Consider the following 22,250-nt stretch of genomic DNA (forward strand, 5'->3'; position numbering starts at 1 on the left):
TTACTTCTAGCTGTGCTTTTCACAGTCATAGTTGCATAGGAGTAAGTAAAGATCACATTGCAGACAATGTTCACATATCCCGTTGAAGATATCAATAAAGTGTGCTGGTGCATTAGAATACTGGGCCAGCCGGTGTGATAATAATTTCAGCAGATGCGTTAGATACATTATGCTTTTCTTTCAGTGACAGATGTCCTTTTATTTACATTTGCAGAAATGTACACACGCGGATAATGAAATAATGCAGAGAGGCATCTGCTAAACAGACTATTCTTCAATTGTAAAAACCATTCCAAAAATCATGTAAATGTCTTGTGATAGTCATCTGGACTAAACAAATAGACTGCACAGTTCTCTCTCTTGATGATCTTCACTACATGTCAAAAAGGAACTATAGGCAAATGTAGGATTATCTAATTTGTGAAGTTATATAACTGAACAGTGACCCCTTATTTCACACATATAAAAGGGGAGCACTGCACTTTTGCCAGCTTCACACTAAGACACGTCCGTTTTAATTTTTTTTCTACATATTGGCAATGCAATACTACATTTCCATCTCTATTTAGTATAAACTAAAATTATCCTTTCCAAAAATCACAGGGACACCATTTTTACATAGACTAATATGCACATGATTAAAGGGTTGTATCTAGAGATGAACGAACAGTGAAATATTCGAGATTCGATATTCGTTTCAAGTAGAGCCTCAATATTCGACTACTCGATCGAATATTGAATCCCATTATAGTCTATGGGGTCTGTGCACTTTAACTACACAGCGCTTGCAGTTGCGCTGATAAAAAAGTAAGCTCCCTCATAACAGCAAGCTGCCAGCTCTCCTGACTAGCAAAGACGAGCCTGCTGCAGAACCAGCGTTGATTTGCCGCAGGCTTGTCCTTGCTAGTCAGGAGAGCTGGCAGCTTGCTGTTAAGAGGGAGCTTACTTCTTCTCATAGGAATGAATTGACCAGCGTTGATTGGCCAGTGTACAGCATTCGGCCAATCAACGCTGGTCCTGCCAGAGGCTCGTCTGTGAGGAGGTGGAGTCTAAAATCGGACCACAATGGAGACTGCTGTGGTCTGATCTTAGACTCCGCCTCCTCACAGACGAGGCCCTGGCAGAACCAGCGTTGATTGGCCGAATGCTGTACACTGGCCAATCAACGCTGGTCAATTCATTTCTATGAGAAAAAGTCAGCTCCCTCGTAACAGTAAGCTGCCAGCTCTCCTGACTAGCAAGGACGAGCCTGCTACAGAACCGGCGTTGATTTGCTGAATGCTATACACTGTATAGCAGTGGTGCCCAATACAATCGATCACGATCTACCGGTTGATCGCAAAGGACATATGGGTCGATCGCATGCTACATCTCGGCATAGGAATGCAGTGACCAGCGTTGATTGGCCGAATGCCATACAGAGTACAGCATTCGACCAATCAACGCTGGTTCTGCCGGAGGAGAGTAAGATCGGTCCACAGCAGTCTCCATTCTGGTCCGATCTTAGACTCCGCCTCCTCACAGACGAGCCTTCGGCAGAACCAGTTGATTGGCTGAATGCTGTACTCTGTATGGCATTCGGCCAATCAACGCTGGTCAATGCATTCCTATGGGAAAAAGTCAGCTCGTGCATATCGCAAGCTGACAGGGATCCCGACCAGATAAAGCCCCAAAGAGCTGGGTGAGTGACATTCCCACGTAAATAAAGGTAATCCCTAGCTAACCCTGCCTGTACATCTATCCCTGTCTCACAGTCACATAGTTCACAGTCTCATATGAACCGGATATTAAATCCACTGTTCGTATAAATTGGAGGTCACCTGATTTAGCCAGCCAATTACTTTTTCTGATTTTTTTTCAATGCCTACGTTGTCGTAGTTCCTGTCTCACCTCCCCTGCGCAGTTATTGGTGAAAAAAAAAAGCGCCAGGGAAGGTAGGAGGGGGATCGAATTTTTAGCGAGTTTGCCACCTGGTGTTCGACTCAAATCGAACATCTCGAACAGCCGGATATCCGATCGAACATGTACTCGATTGAACGCTGTTCGCTCATGTCTAATGGCAAGCATACAATCTCAATAGAGGATACCTATTTCTTTAGGAAAGCTGTTCCTGCGTTATATTGCCATGTGCTGGGGCATGTGGACCTTTCCTCAGATAAGTCAGGGTGGAAAGAGGTGCACATCACCATTGACACATGCAGAAGCTATTATCGAGGTGGACAATACATGGCTTTCATATTCGACTAGTTCAATATTTTCAGCAAATATCCCAATGAATGACTGCTCACCAACTACCACTAGGAAATACCAGCGATAATGGCATCAATATTGTTGCACTGCAGTTGGGTAACATGGAACTCTGTCCCTAATTAGCGATTTGCCTAGTTTAGCACATGCGCCACCTTATATATAGTGGCTTCAAGGAGGTGCTGCTCATGGCCATGGCATTTTACAGGAGACAAATCTGAAATAACATAGAAGAAGGCTGATGGGGAATGCTTAAAAAAGTAGAAAAAAAAACTCTTAGTTATGATATATATGTATTGTGTGTAATTACTTATTATATACTCTGACATCTTACAGCTTTAAGCTCACTGGTTTACATCTAATCAACACTAGATACATAGGAAGTTGGGATGTTATCCCCATGTTCTCATGGGTTTCCTATGGGTATTCCAGCTTCCGCCCACACTGTAATAGGGAGACCTGGACTCCCACAGAGAGATCCTACAGCATTACACAGTTGAGACATAAATTGCTGAGTTGAGCACTGTGGTTTCATCATACTACCACAGAAGATACAGCCATGTGGGAGGCCCTGTCAGTGACACTCAACACCACTGCGTTCTGTCAGAGAACAAACAGTAGCCCCTCATAGCCTTAGCAGTAAATATTAGGCTGGTCTTACAGGACCGTATTGAATGTATGGTCCACAAGTTGCTGATCAGCAACACTAGTTGCTGATCGGCAACATAGGCTCCGCAGATGTCCGTGTCCTGCCGCACTCGCCCATAGAGTTCTATGGGCGAGTCCGTGCAGTGCCGCAATTCACGGCCATTACGGACATGTCCTATAAATTGCGGACCACGGTTGCGGCCCGGCCACACCATGGATAAAATATCCGGTGGTGTAAGAGGCCGCATCGAAAATAATGTGTCCGCAAATGGTCCGTAATTGAAAACCCTCAATTGCGGACCATTTGTGGACTTACATTACGGTTGTATAAGACCAGCCTTAACCCAAAGGCCATTGAGGATCTTAGTGGAAGTTACACTGAAATTTCAGTATGTTAAGTTTCTTTTGCAAGATTTGAATCTTCAAACAAGAAGACAACCCATGGAAAGTACATAGTAGTTGTTTAATCTGTGTCATTTGCATTCAATAAACACTTATTAAATTGTCCTTATTTGGAAAAAAATTTCACATTTCAGTTTTTGTCAGGGCAGTAATAGGGCTAGTTCACATGGGGGCAATGAGGCAGATTATGACAACGGATTTCGCCTCAAAATCTGCCTCCATACAATGATGGCCTGTGGAGACCGGTAGCTTTCGTTTTTCTGCTAGCAGTTTTTTGCTGCGGATTCCGCCTGAGGAAAGCAATAGAAGTGAATGGGAGGCGAAAAACGCGTCACGTTTTTTTGAAAAAAAAATGAAAACGCATCGCGGTTCACTTTAGGGGTGGGGAAAACCCCCTAAATCAGCTCATTAAGGCTTACCTCAAGGGCCTAATATTATGATCCGATAAGGCTCTATTCATCCATAGAGCATAATATTAGGCTCCTGCAATCTTCAATTCACCCAAAGGGCCAAAAACTAAAACTCTGCTGGTGCAAGGCTTAACTCACCCAAAGGCCCAAAAACTCTGCTGGTGCAAGGCTTAACTCACCCAAAGGCCCAAAAACTCTGCTGGTGCAAGGCTCAACTCACCTCAAGGGCCAAAAACTTAATCTCTGCTGGTTAAAGGCTCAGTTCATCCAAAGGGCCCAAAGCACTGCTGTTTAAAGGCTCAACTCACCCAAAGGGCCAAAAACTCTGCTGGTACAAGGCTCAACTCACCCAAAGGGTCAAAAACTCTTCTGTTTAAAGGCTCAACTCACCTCTAGGGCCAAAAACGAAATATCTGCTGGTTAAAGGTTCAACTCAGCAGGCTAATGTTTCTTTAGCTTTAAATTTGTGTTTCTGTCCATACTATTGTGGAGGAAAGAAGGTTTCCAAGTATTTTTCAACTTTCAAAGAGGTTCTATTGAGTTTGGAAAGTGTCTAGTTGATAGGCTGTGATAGTGGGGCAATACTGTGACTTGGGCGTGTTAGATGCCCCCAGACATGCTTCCCCTGCTGTCCCAGTTGCATTCCAGAGGTGTTGGCATCATTTCCTGGGGTGTTATTGTAGACTTGGTGACTCTCCTTAGTCAAATTGTGGTTTCCCCTGAAACGAGCATTTTTTCCCCATAGACTATAATGGGATTCGATATTCGGTAGTCAAATATTGAGGGGCTACTCAAAATGAATATCGAATATTTCACTACTCGCTCATCTCTAATCATGACTTTTACCATTTCCCTCAATGTGTTAAACTGGAACATAGGAACAGGACTAGAGTACCTTTCTAGTGGCTGCAAAAAATAAATTCTTCTAGAGATGTTTGCTGTCTGCTTTACACCAAAATTGGCCTGTAGCACATCTGGGCAGACAGAAGACCAGAACATCCTGGCATCCCACCAGTCAGAACATATTGTGAATCATAAACGTAAAAGTTTACTCACCATTTAGCTAGATATTTTTAGCGTGAAAGTCTGACAGTCATAGCAAAGAATATGTTTTATGTCCTTCTCAAAAGGGTCTCATGAGCAAAACTCCAAGCATGTACTTTAAAAACCATTTACTGATCAAAGGTTAGATTTATGACCAGAGTTTGTCAGTTTATAGTGGGATCACAATGACAGAATAAAGTAGAAATTGATTGTTTAGGACAGAGCAGACTGGACCTATAACATACTAAAGGAAAATATAGAAGATAATATACATATCAAACGATAGAACAGCGCAAATATCACAAGTCAATGCACCTTAACCTAAAATTCATTGATTGCTCTCCACCGCCGCCATTGCTGTTCTACAGAGCCATTAGGCTGGGTTCAGACGGGTTTTTTTGGACCGGATGTTGAGGCAGAGGTTGCCTCAACATCCGGTCCAAAAAACGGCTAGCCATGACTGGATGCCGGTGCAGTGCATAGAGTGCACCGAGATCCAGTTGCGGCATTCCGCTCCGGAATCCACCTGGAAAAAGGGCATGTCGCTTCTTTTTACCGCGAGCAGGAAAAAAATGCTTGCGGAAAAAGGAAATGACCAACTCCTATTGAAGTGAATGAGAGGCAGTTTTTTGAGCCGGATTTTGATGCGGAATTTGCGTCAAAATCCGGACCAAAAAACCCGATCTGAACTTACCCTTAAAGTCAAAATTTTCTTCTGAAGGCTAAAGTCACATCTGACCAAGGTGCAAAACTTGCATGTTTTTGTTTGATCTGTTTTCACAGATTCTTCATACATTTCAGTGTATGGAGTGGCCCCTGAAAATGGCCAAAAATAGTACATGGTCTATAATTTGATGGTCCGTAACACTACTTTACTTCTTATAATTGTCGCCAAGATGGGATGGCAAGAGAATTAAAATGTGAATATAGTGTGGCTTTTTATTTTAATTGTTGTCCTTCCCCCCAATAAAAAAGTCAACAAATGCTGTAGCTATTGACAATATTTTGTACATCTCTGTCCTAAGAATCTATACATTACATTTAAAAAAATATATAAAGCTGGAGAATAGCAGAGAAACATCTCTAATCTAGTCTTCTCAAAGGGATTGCTCACTTGGACAACAAAAACACTTCATTGATACAGCTGGTAAGCTTGAGACTTCTCAATAAATGATAAAGTAATGTGTCTTTCGCAATTGCTAGTCATTGATGGTAGCTTTGTGTGAATACAGCATAGATAACAGCAGCCAAGTGGCTGACATTATACAAAACAAACAGCAGGACATTACCAATAGGTGATAAATTACTCAGTACTGGGCATTTGCTTTAAAAGTTTTGTCCAAGGGCTGTACATATTTCACTTTTATGGCCTGTCAATTAGATCATAAAATTGATCCCAGAAGTTGGATCTTGACCAATGCCAAAGGGCTCCAAGACCTGTTTTTGGCTGGATAGTTGGATACTTTAATAGCAAAGTTTGATAGAAAAGCATGAGAGCAATGGAAAGTGATGATTGAGAAGTCAGCTGTATGGCCCAAGAAGGGGGATTTGCATTTGTACCAAAGGTAGGTCTTATGACCTAAGTAATTGGGTTAAAAATGTAAATCTGTCTAGCCTTCAGACATTCTGCTCAAACAAAGTAACCTTTTACGGTATATATAAAATACATTGAGATACCATTACATGTTTTTATATGTTGGATACTGCCGCATTAGATTTCCAGGTTAAAAAGTGACATGCTAGCAATACAAACCTCCTGCAGCATTGCACCTAAGCGGCAGTGAACACATTGAACATGAACACCCTTCCATTTCTCAACACCTCCTTCTTACACCACCTGCCTGGGTCACAATACATCTCTCCATGTAAAATAATACGTAGCAGATAGAACAATAGACAATCAATCAAGATTATAAGAGAATGATAGGACGGTAACTCAAAGAACAAGGGCAATTCTCCAAAGTCACATTCTAATTTGTAAAAAAGAGACATTTTTCCCAAACTGAAATGTACGTTAACATGAGCACATTTCAGAATCAAGAGAAAAAAAAAATACACATTTAATAATACAGCCAACACCTGGGAAGGAAATTATTTGCATTAAAAAGGTGTGCTGTTCACAATAAAACATCTATAAAGAGTACACAGGGCTGGCTGGACAGGAACCAAGAACCCTGAGTCACATTTGCCACACAAGCAAAGAAAAGCCAGACGTAATGTCTGCCTTTCCATCTCCTATTTTAGGATTTAAAGATTCTATTTTTCTGTTGAAATGCTTTCTTAGTCTTCTTGCATAATTTGCCAGATATTATAACCCTGAACAGACGGGACCCACTCTGTGACTAGAGGGAACAAGAGGTGCACTGGCAGCTGAACACTCAACACCCCCAACAACAAGGGGGTCTTTCTTGCCTGGTACCTTACAAAAACTGCTCAGCGATTTCAGCCCTTGATGAAGGATTGAGAAAGGATTATATTTAAGTATCCAGCATTGGTCATCTTTAACTTCATATATTCTTGCCAAATTTCTGCTTCCTGTGGGGGTGATATTCTTTAACAAAACAGAATGATAGATACAAATAAAAGGCAATGTTTAAAGGGATCCTATCATTCAATCATAATTTTTTCTCATTAACACGTCAGATTAGCCTTAACAAGGCTATTCTTCTCCTACCTTTCGTTGTCTTCTCCGCACCTCCGTTCGCTTGAAAATCCGTTTTCTGTCGATATGTAAATGAGTTCTCTTACAGCACTGCTGCTAGAGAACTCTCTAGCGCTGCTTCCATCTTCTTCTGGAACAAGGTCTTCACCGTGTCTTCTTCCAGCGGTGGCTTGTAACTTCTAGGCCTCAGGCCTAGGGCACGCCGACTGCACATGCCAGCCGGCCACGAGAAAATGGCCGCTTACAATACTGTGGCCACAGGCATGCACAGTTGGCTTTGCCCTAGGCCCGAGTTCTCTCGCAGCATTGGGGACGCCCCCAGTGCTGCAAGAGAACTCATTTACATACCGACAGAAACCGGATTCCAAGAGAACAGTGGCGCAGAGAAGACAACGAAAGGTAGGAGAAGAATAGCCTTTCTTAAGGCTATTCTGATGTGTTAATGAGAAAAAATTGTGATTGAATGATAGGATCCCTTCAAAGGGAGTCTTTCAGCAGTAAATTGATAATAAACCTAATCACAGCACCTTGTAGAAGAGATTCTACAGTTTCCAAATATTGTTATTCAGCTTTGAAGACCCAATTTTCATGTATACCCCTGCTTTATGCTTTAGGGAATCTGCTATTTGTCTAGACTTTGGTCTTGGTTCTAGATTCCCAGGCAAGGCACTTCTTCCCTCATTGGAAATTTGGAAACTGTAGAAATCACCTGCAGACAGGCTCTCTTCAATGATAACCAAAATGAACCTAATCCTGTTTGAGACTACAAAGTCATAAGCAGTGATGCATGACAGAGGATCTGCTAAGCAAACATGACCCAGGGGGTAATATGAAAGACAATAAAAATGGCTGCAGAAAATATATATGACCAATATAAGCTCCAGCAGCCTCTAGTTGCCCTTCCCAAATTCTTTGCTCTGCCCTTTTGCTGCTAAGGTCACTTCCTTACTCTATTTTACGGAAACATTTAGGAGACGGCTCTTTGTAAGTTCTCACCAAAGAAAGAGGAAATTAGTGAACCTTCCGGAACTTTGTACTGGTACAGACATCGAAGTGGCTTTAAATAAACACATACACACAGCTTGGCCTTGCTTGTTATATGTCACTCAATGAAAAAAATATTGTGTAAAATATATATATATATAATGGACTGCCGGTATAAAAATAGCATATAAAAGTACATCATGGATAAGTCTTGCTGGGATTTAAAATAATGTCTGAAAGATTACCAGAAGTCTGAAAGGGCTTTAGTAGTAAGACAAGAATAGATTCATAACATTGTCATAAAAAATGAAATCCAATACAAATCTATGTAAGATTTGGATACTAGAGCAGAATAATATATCGGACTTCTCCACAGTAACTATTATAGCTTAATCCTACTTGTTACTGAAGAGGTTAAGACCAATAGTGACGTAAAAGAAGTTGCATAAGAGCGTCGGCAGGCTGTGTCATTGGTGTCCGTCTAGCATTTATTTGTCAGGCCATAGAGTAGACGGACAGACTGTGTCAGTGGTGGTTAAAGTCACAGGAAGGGGAGCTTCTGAGTCTGGAGAGATGAAAACACCACTTCGCAGCTACTTGACTGAGAATAAATAGGCTGCTCTGGATATTTTTAGATGAAGCCTGGAGGGAGTCAGCAGCTTTTCTGACTAAACAAAGATATATAGCTGTCCTGTCGTATGATGTGAGCTGAAAGTCTGCTCTACGCTTTGTGCAAATAGTGACCTATCATCACCCTGGATCCAGCTCACACCTGCTGCAGTGACTATGGGACAACTCTCTCCAAATGACAATAATATGCTTGTTCATCCAGGCATTCAAATACATGTTTACTCTCAAAGACGTAATAAGCAAGAAAAGGCCAGGTAGGCTGGGAAAGTTATAGCAGCAGCGGCCATAAAAGAAGACAGAAAACTCTCCTGCTGCAGTCTGTACTCTGGACTGCTTGGGTCTGAGAGAAGATAAAGTAATTATTAGAGATGAGCGAACACTAAAATGTTCGAGGTTCGAAATTCGATTCGAACAGCCGCTCAATGTTCGTGTGTTCGAACGGGTTTCGAACCCCATTATAGTCTATGGGGAACAGATACTCGTTAAGGGGGAAACCCAAATCCGTGTCTGGAGGGTCACCAAGTCCACTATGACACCCCAGGAAATGATGCCAACACCTCTGGAATGACACTGGGACAGCAGGGGAAGCATGTCTGGGGGCATCTAACACACCAAAGACCCTCTATTACCCCAACATCACAGCCTAACAACTACACACTTTACACACTCAATACCACCTCTCTGACAGTAGGAAAACACCTTGAAACATGTGTATTTGGCACTTGCAGTGAGGAGAGCTTGTCACCAGCAGTGAATTTGGCCCTTGTAGTAAGTTGAGGTTGGCACCAACATTTGTTTTGAAAATCAGGGTGGATTGAGCCTCTAACCAGCAGAGTTTGGGCAAATTCATGGTGGAGGGAGCCTCTAAAAACCCCAGTTTGGACCAATTCATGGTGGAGGGAGACTCTAAAAACCCCAGTTTGGACCAATTCATGGTGGAGGGAGACTCTAAAAACCCCAGTTTGGACCAATTCATGGTGGAGGGAGCCTCTAAAAACCCCAGTTTGGACCAATTCATGGTGGAGGGAGCCTCTAACCAGCCCAGTTTGGACCAATTAATGGTGGAGGGAGCCTCTAAACAGCCAAGTTTTGGGAAATTCATGGTGGAGGGAGCCTCTAACCAGCCCAGTTTGGACCAATTCATGGTGGAGGGAGCCTCTAAACAGCCCAGTTTGGGCAAATTCATGGTGGAGGGAGCCTCTAACCAGCCCAGTTTGGACCAATTAATGGTGGAGGGAGCCTCTAAACAGCCCAGTTTGGACCAATTAATGGTGGAGGGAGCCTCTAACCAGCCCAGTTTGGACCAATTAATGGTGGAGGGAGCCTCTAACCAGCCCAGTTTGGACCAATTAATGGTGGAGGGAGCCTCTAACCAGCCCAGTTTGGACCAATTAATGGTGGAGGGAGCCTCTAAACAGCCAAGTTTTGGGAAATTCATGGTGGAGGGAGCCTCTAACCAGCCCAGTTTGGACCAATTCATGGTGGAGGGAGCCTCTAAACAGCCCAGTTTGGGCAAATTCATGGTGGAGGGAGCCTCTAAAAAACCCAGTTTGGACCAATTCATGGTGGAGGGAGCCTCTAATTAGCCCAGTTTGGACCAATTAATTGTGGAGGGAGCCTCTAACCAGCCCAGTTTGGACCAATTAATGGTGGAGGGAGCCTCTAAACAGCCAAGTTTTGGGAAATTCATGGTGGAGGGAGCCTCTAACCAGCCCAGTTTGGACCAATTAATGGTGGAGGGAGCCTCTAACCACCCCAGTTTGGGCAAATTCATGGTGGAGGGAGCCTCTAACCAGCCCAGTTTGGACCAATTAATGGTGGAGGGAGCCTCTAAACAGCCCAGTTTGGGCAAATTCATGGTGGAGGGAGCCTCTAAACAGCCAAGTTTTGGGAAATTCATGGTGGAGGGAGCCTCTAACCAGCCCAGTTTGGACCAATTCATGGTGGAGGGAGCCTCTAAACAGCCCAGTTTGGGCAAATTCATGGTGGAGGGAGCCTCTAAAAAACCCAGTTTGGACCAATTCATGGTGGAGGGAGCCTCTAATTAGCCCAGTTTGGACCAATTAATTGTGGAGGGAGCCTCTAACCAGCCCAGTTTGGACCAATTAATGGTGGAGGGAGCCTCTAAAAAACCCAGTTTGGACCAATTCATGGTGGAGGGAGCCTCTAATTAGCCCAGTTTGGACCAATTAATTGTGGAGGGAGCCTCTAACCAGCCCAGTTTGGACCAATTAATGGTGGAGGGAGCCTCTAACCACCCCAGTTTGGACCAATTCATGGTGGAGGGAGCCTCTAACCACCCCAGTTTGGACCAATTCATGGTGGAGGGAGCCTCTAAACAGCCCAGTTTGGGCAAATTCATGGTGGAGGGAGCCTCTAACCAGCAGAGTTGGGGGAAATCAGGGTGGAGGGAGCCTAGTATTAGCAGAATTGTGCAACGCTTATGGTGGATGAGTATGAGGATGCGGAGGAATTGGAGAGGTTGAGTACAGACATGGAGTTTCATGTTGGGGTGCTTTACACAGGTGGGCACAAAAATGACGGCTCTACCCAGTGGTGGTTCATTTTTATCAAAGTGAGCCGGTCGGCACTCTCAGCTGACAGACGGGTGCGCTTGTCAGTGATGATGCCACCGGCTGCACTGAACACCCTCTCAGATAGGACGCTGGCGGCAGGACAGGACAGCACCTCCAAGGCATATAGGGCAAGTTCAAGCCACAGGTCCAACTTCGACACCCAATACGTGTAGGGCGCAGAGGGGTCGGAGAGGACAGGGCTGTGGTCGGAAAGGTATTCCCGCAACATGCGCCTATACTTCTCACGCCTGGTGACACTAGGACCCTCCGTGGCGGCACTTTGGCGAGGGGGTGCCATCAAGGTGTCCCAGACCTTAGACAGTGTGCCCCTCGTTTGTGTGGACCGGTGAGAACTTGGTTGCCTACTGGAGGAACTGCCCTCCCTGCCGCCAACGTCACATGCTGGAAACATCTCCATCATATTCTGCACCAATTGCCTGTGGCAAGCATTGATGCGATTGGCCCTCCCCTCTACCGGAATAAAAGACGAGATGTTGTTTTTATACCGGGGGTCAAGGATAGCAAAGATCCAGTACTGGTTGTCCTCCATGATTTTGACAATACGCTTGTCGGTTGTAAAGCACCCCAACATGAACTCAGCCATGTCTGCCACAGTGTTAGTTGGCATGACTCCTCTGGCCCCACCGGAAAGTTCAATCTCCATTTCCTCCTCATCCTCCATGTCTACCCATCCGCGCTGCAACAATGGGACGATTCGAAGTTGCCCGGAAGCCTCCTGTATCACCATCACATCATCGGACAACTCTTCTTCCTCCTCCTCCTCCTCCTCCTCCTCCATTAAACGCAGTGAAGCGGACAGATGTGTGGACCTACTCTCCAGCTGTGACGGATCGGATGCTATCCCTAACTCCTCTGTGTGATCTGAGTTATCCCTGATGTCAATCAGGGATTCTCTCAGAACACACAAGAGCGGGATTGTAAGGCTCACCATCGCATCCTCAGAGCTCACCCTCCTTGTGGACTCCTCAAAGACCCGTAGGATGTCACAAAGGTCTCTCATCCATGGCCACTCATGGATGTGAAACTGAGGCAGCTGACTTTGTGGCACCCTAGGGTTTTGTAGCTGGTATTCCATCAAAGGTCTCTGCTGCTCAACCACTCTATTCAACATCTGAAACGTTGAGTTCCAGCGTGTGGGGACGTCGCACAAAAGCCGGTGTTGTGGCACATGCAGGCGTTGCTGGAGAGATTTTAAGCTAGCAGCGGCTACTGTCGACTTGCGAAAGTGGGCGCACATGCGCCGCACTTTCACCAGTAGCTCTGGAACATTGGGGTAGCTCTTTAGGAAACGTTGCACCACTAGGTTGAAGACGTGGGCCAGGCATGGAACATGTTGGAGTCCGGCAAGCTCCAGAGCTGCTACCAGGTTCCGGCCGTTATCACAAACGACCATGCCTGGGCCCAGGTGCAGCGGCTCAAACCATATTGCCGTCTCATCGAGGAGGGCATCCCTCACCTCGGAGGCAGTGTGCTGTCTGTCCCCCAAGCTGATCAGCTTCAGCACAGCCTGCTGACGTCTACCAACGCCAGTGCTGCAACGTTTCCAACTCGTAGCTGGGGTCAATCTAACAGCGGAGGAGGAGGCGGTGGCGGAGGAGGAGGCGGTGGCGGAGGAGGAGGCGGTAGAGGAGGAGGAGGAGGGGGGTGTTCTTCTCGTGTCCCTGCCAGGAATGTTAGGCGGGGAGACGAGGTACACCGGGCCAGTTTGGGAAGCAGTCCCAGCCTCAACTACATTCACCCAGTGTGCCGTCAGTGAAATGTAGCGTCCCTGTCCGCATGCACTTGTCCACGCGTCGGTGGTCAAGTGGACCTTTGTGCAAAGCGCGGAACTAAGGGCCCGCCTGATGTTGAGTGACACGTGCTGGTGCAAGGCGGGGACGGCACACCGGGAGAAGTAGTGACGGCTAGGGACGGCATAGCGAGGTGCCGCAGTTGCCATCAGGTCCAGGAAGGCGGGAGTTTCAACAAGCCGGAACGCCAACATCTCCTGGGCCAGCAGTTTAGCGATGTTGGCGTTCAAGGCTTGCGCGTGTGGGTGGTTAGCAGTGTATTTCTGCCGCCGCTCCAATGTCTGAGAGATGGTGGGTTGTTGTAAAGAAACGCCTGATGGTGCCTTTGATGGTGCAGGAGAAGGAGATAAGACAGGACCAGGGGAGGATGAGGTAGAAGTCAACAAAGTGGCGGAGGCAGATGAAGTGGTGTCCTGGCTCGTCCTCTGGAGTGCATCGCCAGCACAGTCAGCAGTGGCAGTGGCAGAGGCAGAGGCAGAGGCAGTGGCAGTGGCGTGAACGGCAGTCGGCCTTTGTCCTGCCGTTGCTGCCTGCCACTGATTCCAGTGCTTGGATTCCAAATGACGGCGCATTGAAGTGGTGGACAGGTTGCTCTTCTCAGAGCCCCTAATCAATTTCGAGAGGCAAATTGTGCAGACAACACTATATCTGTCCTCGGCGCATTCCTTGAAAAAACTCCACACCTTCGAGAAACGTGCCCTCGAGGTGGGAGTTTTTCGGGGCTGGGTACGAACTGGAACATCTTGGGAGATTCCGGGTGTGGCCTGGCTTCGCCTAAGCTGCTGACCTCTGCCTCTGCCTCTAGCTACCCTTTTTGGTGCTGCACCTGCCTCAACATCCACACTACTTTCCCCGCTTGACATCCCCCCTGTCCAGGTCAGGTCAGTGTCCTCATCATCCACCACTTCCTCTTCCAACTCCTGTCTCATCTCCTCCTCCCGCACAATGCGCCGGTCAACTGGATGCCCTGACGGCAACTGCGTCACATCATCGTCGATGAGGGTGGGTTGCTGGTCATCCACCACCAAATCGAACGGAGATGGAGGAGACTCTAGTGTTTGAGCATCTGGATACAGATGCTCCTCTGTTAGGTTCGTGGAATCGTGACGTGGAGAGGCAGGTTGAGGGACAATGAAAGGAGCGGAGAACAGCTCTGGGGAGCAGGGACAGTTTGGGTTATTGTTCTGTAAAGCTTCGGAATTTTGGGAGGAAGGAAGACAAGACTGTTGGGTAATAGGAGGAGAGGAGGCAGAGTCTGACTGGCTGCTGGACAATGTGCTGTAAGCGTTCTCTGACAGCCATTGCAAGACCTGTTCCTGGTTCTCGGGCCTACTAAGGTTTGTACCCTGCAGTTTAGTTAATGTGGCAAGCAACCCTGGCACTGTGGAGTGGCGCAATGCTTGCTGCCCCACAGGAGTAGGCACGGGACGCCCTGTGGCTTCACTGCTACCTTGCTCCCCAGAACCATTCCCCCGACCTCGCCCACGGCCTCGTCCACGTCCCTTTCCGGGAGCCTTGCGCATTTTGAATTCCTAGTTAGAAATTGGCACTGTATACCAGTAGTAAAAATTGTGGGTGCACGTAACCCCAATATATTCTTTGAATTCCCAGTCAGAAACTGGCACTATATGGCAGTAGCAAGAAATGAGGGTATTTGTATTCCCAATATACTCTTTGAATTCCCAGTCAGACAATGGCACTGTATACCAGTAGTAAAAATTGTGGGTGCACGTAACCCCAATATATTCTTTGAATTACCAGTCAGAAACTGGCACTATATGGCAGTAGCAAGAAATGAGGGTATTTATAACCCCAATATATTCTTTGAATTCCCAGTCAGACAATGGCACTGTATACCAGTAGTAAAAATTGTGGGTGCACGTAACCCCAATATATTCTTTGAATTCCCAGTCAGAAACTGGCACTATATGGCAGTAGCAAGAAATGAGGGTATTTGTATTCCCAATATACTCTTTGAATTCCCAGTCAGACAATGGCACTGTATACCAGTAGTAAAAATTGTGGGTGCACGTAACCCCAATATATTCTTTGAATTCCCAGTCAGACACTGGCACTATATGGCAGTAGCAAGAAATGAGGGTATTTGTATTCCCAATATATTCTTTGAATTCCCAGTCAGACAATGGCACTGTATACCAGTAGTAAAAATTGTGGGTGCACGTAACCCCAATATATTCTTTGAATTACCAGTCAGAAACTGGCACTATATGGCAGTAGCAAGAAATGAGGGTATTTATAACCCCAATATATTCTTTGAATTCCCAGTCAGACAATGGCACTGTATACCAGTAGTAAAAATTGTGGGTGCACGTAACCCCAATATATTCTTTGAATTCCCAGTCAGAAACTGGCACTATATGGCAGTAGCAAGAAATGAGGGTATTTATAACCCCAATATATTCTTTGAATTCCCAGTCAGACAATGGCACTGTATACCAGTAGTAAAAATTGTGGGTGCACGTAACCCCAATATATTCTTTGAATTCCCAGTCAGAAACTGGCACTATATGGCAGTAGCAAGAAATGAGGGTATTTGTATTCCCAATATACTCTTTGAATTCCCAGTCAGACAATGGCACTGTATACCAGTAGTAAAAATTGTGGGTGCACGTAACCCCAATATATTCTTTGAATTCCCAGTCAGAAACTGGCACTATATGGCAGTAGCAAGAAATGAGGGTATTTGTATTCCCAATATACTCTTTGAATTCCCAGTCAGACAATGGCACTGTATACCAGTAGTAAAAATTGTGGGTGCACGTAACCCCAATATATTCTTTGAATTCCCAGTCAGACACTGGCACTATATGGCAGTAGCAAGAAATGAGGGTATTTGTATTCCCAATATACTCTTTGAATTCCCAGTCAGACAATGGCACTGTATACCAGTAGTAAAAATTGTGGGTGCACGTAACCCCAATATATTCTTTGAATTCCCAGTCAGAAACTGGCACTATATGGCAGTAGCAAGAAATGAGGGTATTTATAACCCCAATATATTCTTTGAATTCCCAGTCAGACAATGGCACTGTATACCAGTAGTAAAAATTGTGGGTGCACGTAACCCCAATATATTCTTTGAATTCCCAGTCAGAAACTGGCACTATATGGCAGTAGCAAGAAATGAGGGTATTTGTATTCCCAATATACTCTTTGAATTCCCAGTCAGACAATGGCACTGTATACCAGTAGTAAAAATTGTGGGTGCACGTAACCCCAATATATTCTTTGAATTCCCAGTCAGAAACTGGCACTATATGGCAGTAGCAAGAAATGAGGGTATTTGTATTCCCAATATACTCTTTGAATTCCCAGTCAGACAATGGCACTGTATACCAGTAGTAAAAATTGTGGGTGCACGTAACCCCAATATATTCTTTGAATTCCCAGTCAGACACTGGCACTATATGGCAGTAGCAAGAAATGAGGGTATTTGTATTCCCAATATACTCTTTGAATTCCCAGTCAGACAATGGCACTGTATACCAGTAGTAAAAATTGTGGGTGCACGTAACCCCAATATATTCTTTGAATTACCAGTCAGAAACTGGCACTATATGGCAGTAGCAAGAAATGAGGGTATTTATAACCCCAATATATTCTTTGAATTCCCAGTCAGACAATGGCACTGTATACCAGTAGTAAAAATTGTGGGTGCACGTAACCCCAATATATTCTTTGAATTCCCAGTCAGAAACTGGCACTATATGGCAGTAGCAAGAAATGAGGGTATTTGTATTCCCAATATACTCTTTGAATTCCCAGTCAGACAATGGCACTGTATACCAGTAGTAAAAATTGTGGGTGCACGTAACCCCAATATATTCTTTGAATTCCCAGTCAGAAACTGGCACTATATGGCAGTAGCAAGAAATGAGGGTATTTGTATTCCCAATATACTCTTTGAATTCCCAGTCAGACAATGGCACTGTATACCAGTAGTAAAAATTGTGGGTGCACGTAACCCCAATATATTCTTTGAATTACCAGTCAGAAACTGGCACTATATGGCAGTAGCAAGAAATGAGGGTATTTATAACCCCAATATATTCTTTGAATTCCCAGTCAGACAATGGCACTGTATACCAGTAGTAAAAATTGTGGGTGCACGTAACCCCAATATATTCTTTGAATTCCCAGTCAGAAACTGGCACTATATGGCAGTAGCAAGAAATGAGGGTATTTGTATTCCCAATATACTCTTTGAATTCCCAGTCAGACAATGGCACTGTATACCAGTAGTAAAAATTGTGGGTGCACGTAACCCCAATATATTCTTTGAATTCCCAGTCAGAAACTGGCACTATATGGCAGTAGCAAGAAATGAGGGTATTTGTATTCCCAATATACTCTTTGAATTCCCAGTCAGACAATGGCACTGTATACCAGTAGTAAAAATTGTGGGTGCACGTAACCCCAATATATTCTTTGAATTCCCAGTCAGACACTGGCACTATATGGCAGTAGCAAGAAATGAGGGTATTTGTATTCCCAATATACTCTTTGAATTCCCAGTCAGACAATGGCACTGTATACCAGTAGTAAAAATTGTGGGTGCACGTAACCCCAATATATTCTTTGAATTACCAGTCAGAAACTGGCACTATATGGCAGTAGCAAGAAATGAGGGTATTTATAACCCCAATATATTCTTTGAATTCCCAGTCAGACAATGGCACTGTATACCAGTAGTAAAAATTGTGGGTGCACGTAACCCCAATATATTCTTTGAATTCCCAGTCAGAAACTGGCACTATATGGCAGTAGCAAGAAATGAGGGTATTTGTATTCCCAATATACTCTTTGAATTCCCAGTCAGACAATGGCACTGTATACCAGTAGTAAAAATTGTGGGTGCACGTAACCCCAATATATTCTTTGAATTCCCAGTCAGACACTGGCACTATATGGCAGTAGCAAGAAATGAGGGTATTTGTATTCCCAATATATTCTTTGAATTCCCAGTCAGACAATGGCACTGTATACCAGTAGTAAAAATTGTGGGTGCACGTAACCCCAATATATTCTTTGAATTACCAGTCAGAAACTGGCACTATATGGCAGTAGCAAGAAATGAGGGTATTTGTATTCCCAATATATTCTTTGAATTCCCAGTCAGACAATGGCACTGTATACCAGTAGTAAAAATTGTGGGTGTATATAGCCCCAATTCTATTGCTAGGGGACTTGCAGGGTATTTCTGGGGTGAAGGTGGGGGGGCACACCGTTGGAACGGGTATCGGGGTATATATCGGGTATACGGGAATACACTGACAGTGTATTCCATTCAGGATCCTGGGAAAGCTGGGTTGCGGCGATTGAGCCCGTCAGTGCCACGTTACACTGACAAGCTTCTCCCTGGAATTTAGCTCTTACAAGAGCTGTTGGTTGTCTTCTCCTTCCTATCCTAGCCTGTCCCTGCCTACCCAGAATCTAAGCCCTAGCTAGCTGGACGGAAACCTCCGTCCTCGGTGAATTGCAAGCTCAGAATGACGCGAAGCTGGGCGTCGCTGTTCTTTTAAATTAGAGGTCACATGTTTTCGGCAGCCAATGGGTTTTGCCTACTTTTTTCAACGTCACCGGTGTCGTAGTTCCTGTCCCACCTACCCAGCGCTGTTATTGGAGCAAAAAAGGCGCCAGGGAAGGTGGGAGGGGAATCGAGTAATGGCGCACTTTACCACGCGGTGTTCGATTCGATTCGAACATGCCGAACAGCCTAATATCCGATCGAACATGAGTTCGATAGAACACTGTTCGCTCATCTCTAGTAATTATATATCATTGCCATTAAAGCACTTTGGTCCTGATCCTTTTTATAGATAAGAACTTACATTAGTACGCTTGGCTTTAGTATTTGTGTCACACATCAAATGACCATGCAATGAATTTATTTAGGCCACACATTGCAGAAACTCAGCAGTTTGGAGTTTTGTTTTTTTTTTTGTTTTTTTTTTAAGGTGCAGATATCTGTGTGGTTGGATTTATACATTCAACTTTTGGGGTTGGCCACCCCTAACCAGTGTTCTACTCTGAGGTCTCTTCAGGGCCTCCTCTCCTGGCCTCCCTCAGGGTCCTCTTCTAGCCTTCTGGGGAATGTCACACACCCAATCATAGACCTCAACGGTCCCCTGGGGTGCACAGACATAATGATATCTGCATTGAAGCACCATGAGGACAGTGTGCCCCACATAACCGCTGAGTCCCAATCACAGGCCTCACTGGTCCCTGGGCACATCACATAGGAGGTCAGAAGAGGGTCCCGAGAGTGTGTAGCACACTGCAAGAGAAATATTTTGAGGTTCGCCCGACTCTAGTGTAAACCAAGTCCTAGCTGATCCCATCAAGTCTAGTGTCCTATAAATACAAAATAAAATCAATTATGGCACAACCATTAAATCTTAAGACCACCACTGGGTTGATCTGCTTGTGATGTTGTGTAGGCTAGTTGTACAGTGTAGTCATGTCAGAAAGAACTACCTAACAAATGAATTACTAGAACCTAACAATACTGAACTATAACGTAGAGTAAAGGACAAAGTTTGGCATACAAGTAAGGGGCCAAACGGTGGCTCAGTGGTTAGCACTGCAGCCTTGCAGCGCTGGAGTCCTGGTGTTCAAATCCTGCCAAGGGCAAAAAACCATCTGCAAGGAGTTTGTATGTTCTCCCCTTGTTTGCATGGATTTCCATCCCATATTCCAAAGACATACTGATAGGGAAAATGTACATTGTCAGCTCTATGTGGAGCTCACAATCTACATTTAAAAAAAAAAAAAAAAAAAAAAAAAGAAGTTTGGCATACAAAACATCACAGCACTTCAAGACAATACTCACACTCACCATGTATTCCGATGAAGCAGGCTGCTTCCATGAGTAATAGACAGAAACAACACATAGCCAAACTTCCAAAAATGAGCAAGAACTTCCCTTTCTAAAACGGTCATCATACTAGCTTAACCCGACCATTACAGCACAGCAAACGCAAGGTCATGCCACTGAACGCGCCAAACAAATTCACCCCATGGTGCAAGACCTGGCGCAACCACAGTTCTGCCTCTACACTACTTCTTGCAAAATAAGAGAGTACAATACAGTATAAACCAATAATACAGGACATCAATACAACGGTCATACATCATTTAGTAATCTGAGCTTAACATTGAATATATCTCACTAAACAGGCGGCTAATCTGTCTTGGGTGGACACATAGTATATGACCATCAAAATTCACTAACCTAAGGTTTGTAACTAGAGAGGTGGACCGTCACCCCTCTATTAGCTAACAGTTATATAATGACAATAGCCAATTTAAAGGAATAGTACTGTTAATGACATTTATCCCTTATCCACAGGATAGGGGATAAGTGTCAGACTACAGGGGATTTGGCCACCTGATTGTAGAGGATCAAGAGAATGGGAGTCTGAAAGTTCCCATGTCTCCTTGTAAATGGAGCGCCAGTGCGCCTGCGTGGCCACTACTCCATTCTCTATTGTAGGGTTGCTGTGACTGCAATATCAAGAAGAGGCAGCAGTCCTATAGCAGTGAATGTAGTGTCAGTTACACAAGCATGCCGGCGCTCCATTCATAAGATGGCATTAAGGGGGTTATTGGTCTCCCATTCTCCCTATTGTTGGAACATCTGCCAGTCAGACCTTCAGCAATTTGATATGGATCTTCCATGAAAGTCAACCTTTAAGCAAAACTTGTGCCCATGTAGCATTGCATTCTTTTCCCCAGCGCTTTTCACAGAAAGTCCAACTTTCTACTTCAATAATACCTGTAGGGAAACCACCGGTGTTCCATAGGTTTAATTGACATGCTGCAATTTCCATAAAAGTATTGGTTTTGGAGATCACAGCATTTCTGCAAATCCCATACACACATAGCAGAAAAATGCCATGGCGTTTTTTAGAAATCGCAGCATGTCAATTGTTATATCAAAAATCTGTGGACGTTCTGTGAAAAGTACTGTGTGGAAAGATGCATTTCTGCTTTCCCTACATTCCACTATGGGGGCAAAAAATGGAAACTCCTCAGTATGCAGTAGGTATTTCCAATAGTTTTCTTCTCTCACCACTTTCTGACCTAAAAGCAAGGTTTCGTAACGCTGACTAGGATCACAGCCTGTGTAGTTCAACTTCAGCTTGCCAGTTGAGGAACATGATGTGTCCTGCGCCGATCTCTGCTTCCCATTAAGAACAATGGAAGCTAAAATCTAAGTGGAATTTGGCATGGATTTTGAGGTGAAATCTGTCTCAAAATCAGCACCAAACTCTGCCATGTGAACATACTCTAACTGTTCGTTTCCTGGTCCATTTTAAGTTATACATGAAGGGTTCCTCAGCACTCAGATCTGGCTGTTAAACAACAGACAGTCGGAACAATTTTCATGTCATATATTAGCACTAAGTCGACCAACCTTACCTGGACAACAGGGTGTCCTCCAGTGGCAGCTTTAACTGCTCCTCGGCTGCCCTCGGTTTCATAATGGGCACGATGGTGTGGTTTAGGCTGCACTTCTATTTGGAGTTCATAAGAACCGGCCTGACTTGTCAGGGGCCACTCAAGGGGAGGAAGTGAAGCAACAGGGATGCTGTATGGGAAAAAAGAAAGGATCAAGATGGATGATGAAACTAATATTCCCAGAATTTCTTTAGGAATTCTGCATTACTTCCATATTATTACAGAACCAGTAATATAAGATCATTCATCTCAATTTTACAATTGTCTTCTCAGATTTGATTCAAGTAATTGTATTAAATATGACTTTCATGTAATATTATTCAGAATTAGCATACAGATAATGAAGAACAGT

The 22,250-nt window shown here is 44.5% G+C and overlaps 1 protein-coding gene across 6 annotated transcripts in view; it reads right to left on the reverse strand.

The window, feature by feature from the left end:
* Window positions 1-22,250, reverse strand: part of NFATC2 (nuclear factor of activated T cells 2) — a 111,886-nt gene that overhangs the window by 50,525 nt on the left and 39,111 nt on the right. For all 6 annotated transcript variants that reach the window (XM_075276845.1, XM_075276844.1, XM_075276843.1 and 3 more), the window contains exon 3: window positions 21,860-22,028. In XM_075276845.1, coding sequence (XP_075132946.1) covers window positions 21,860-22,028 — 169 coding nt within the window. The remainder of the gene's footprint in view (window positions 1-21,859; window positions 22,029-22,250) is intronic.

This window comes from Leptodactylus fuscus, chromosome 6, assembly GCF_031893055.1.
Source record: "Leptodactylus fuscus isolate aLepFus1 chromosome 6, aLepFus1.hap2, whole genome shotgun sequence".
Lineage (NCBI taxonomy): Eukaryota > Metazoa > Chordata > Amphibia > Anura > Leptodactylidae > Leptodactylus > Leptodactylus fuscus.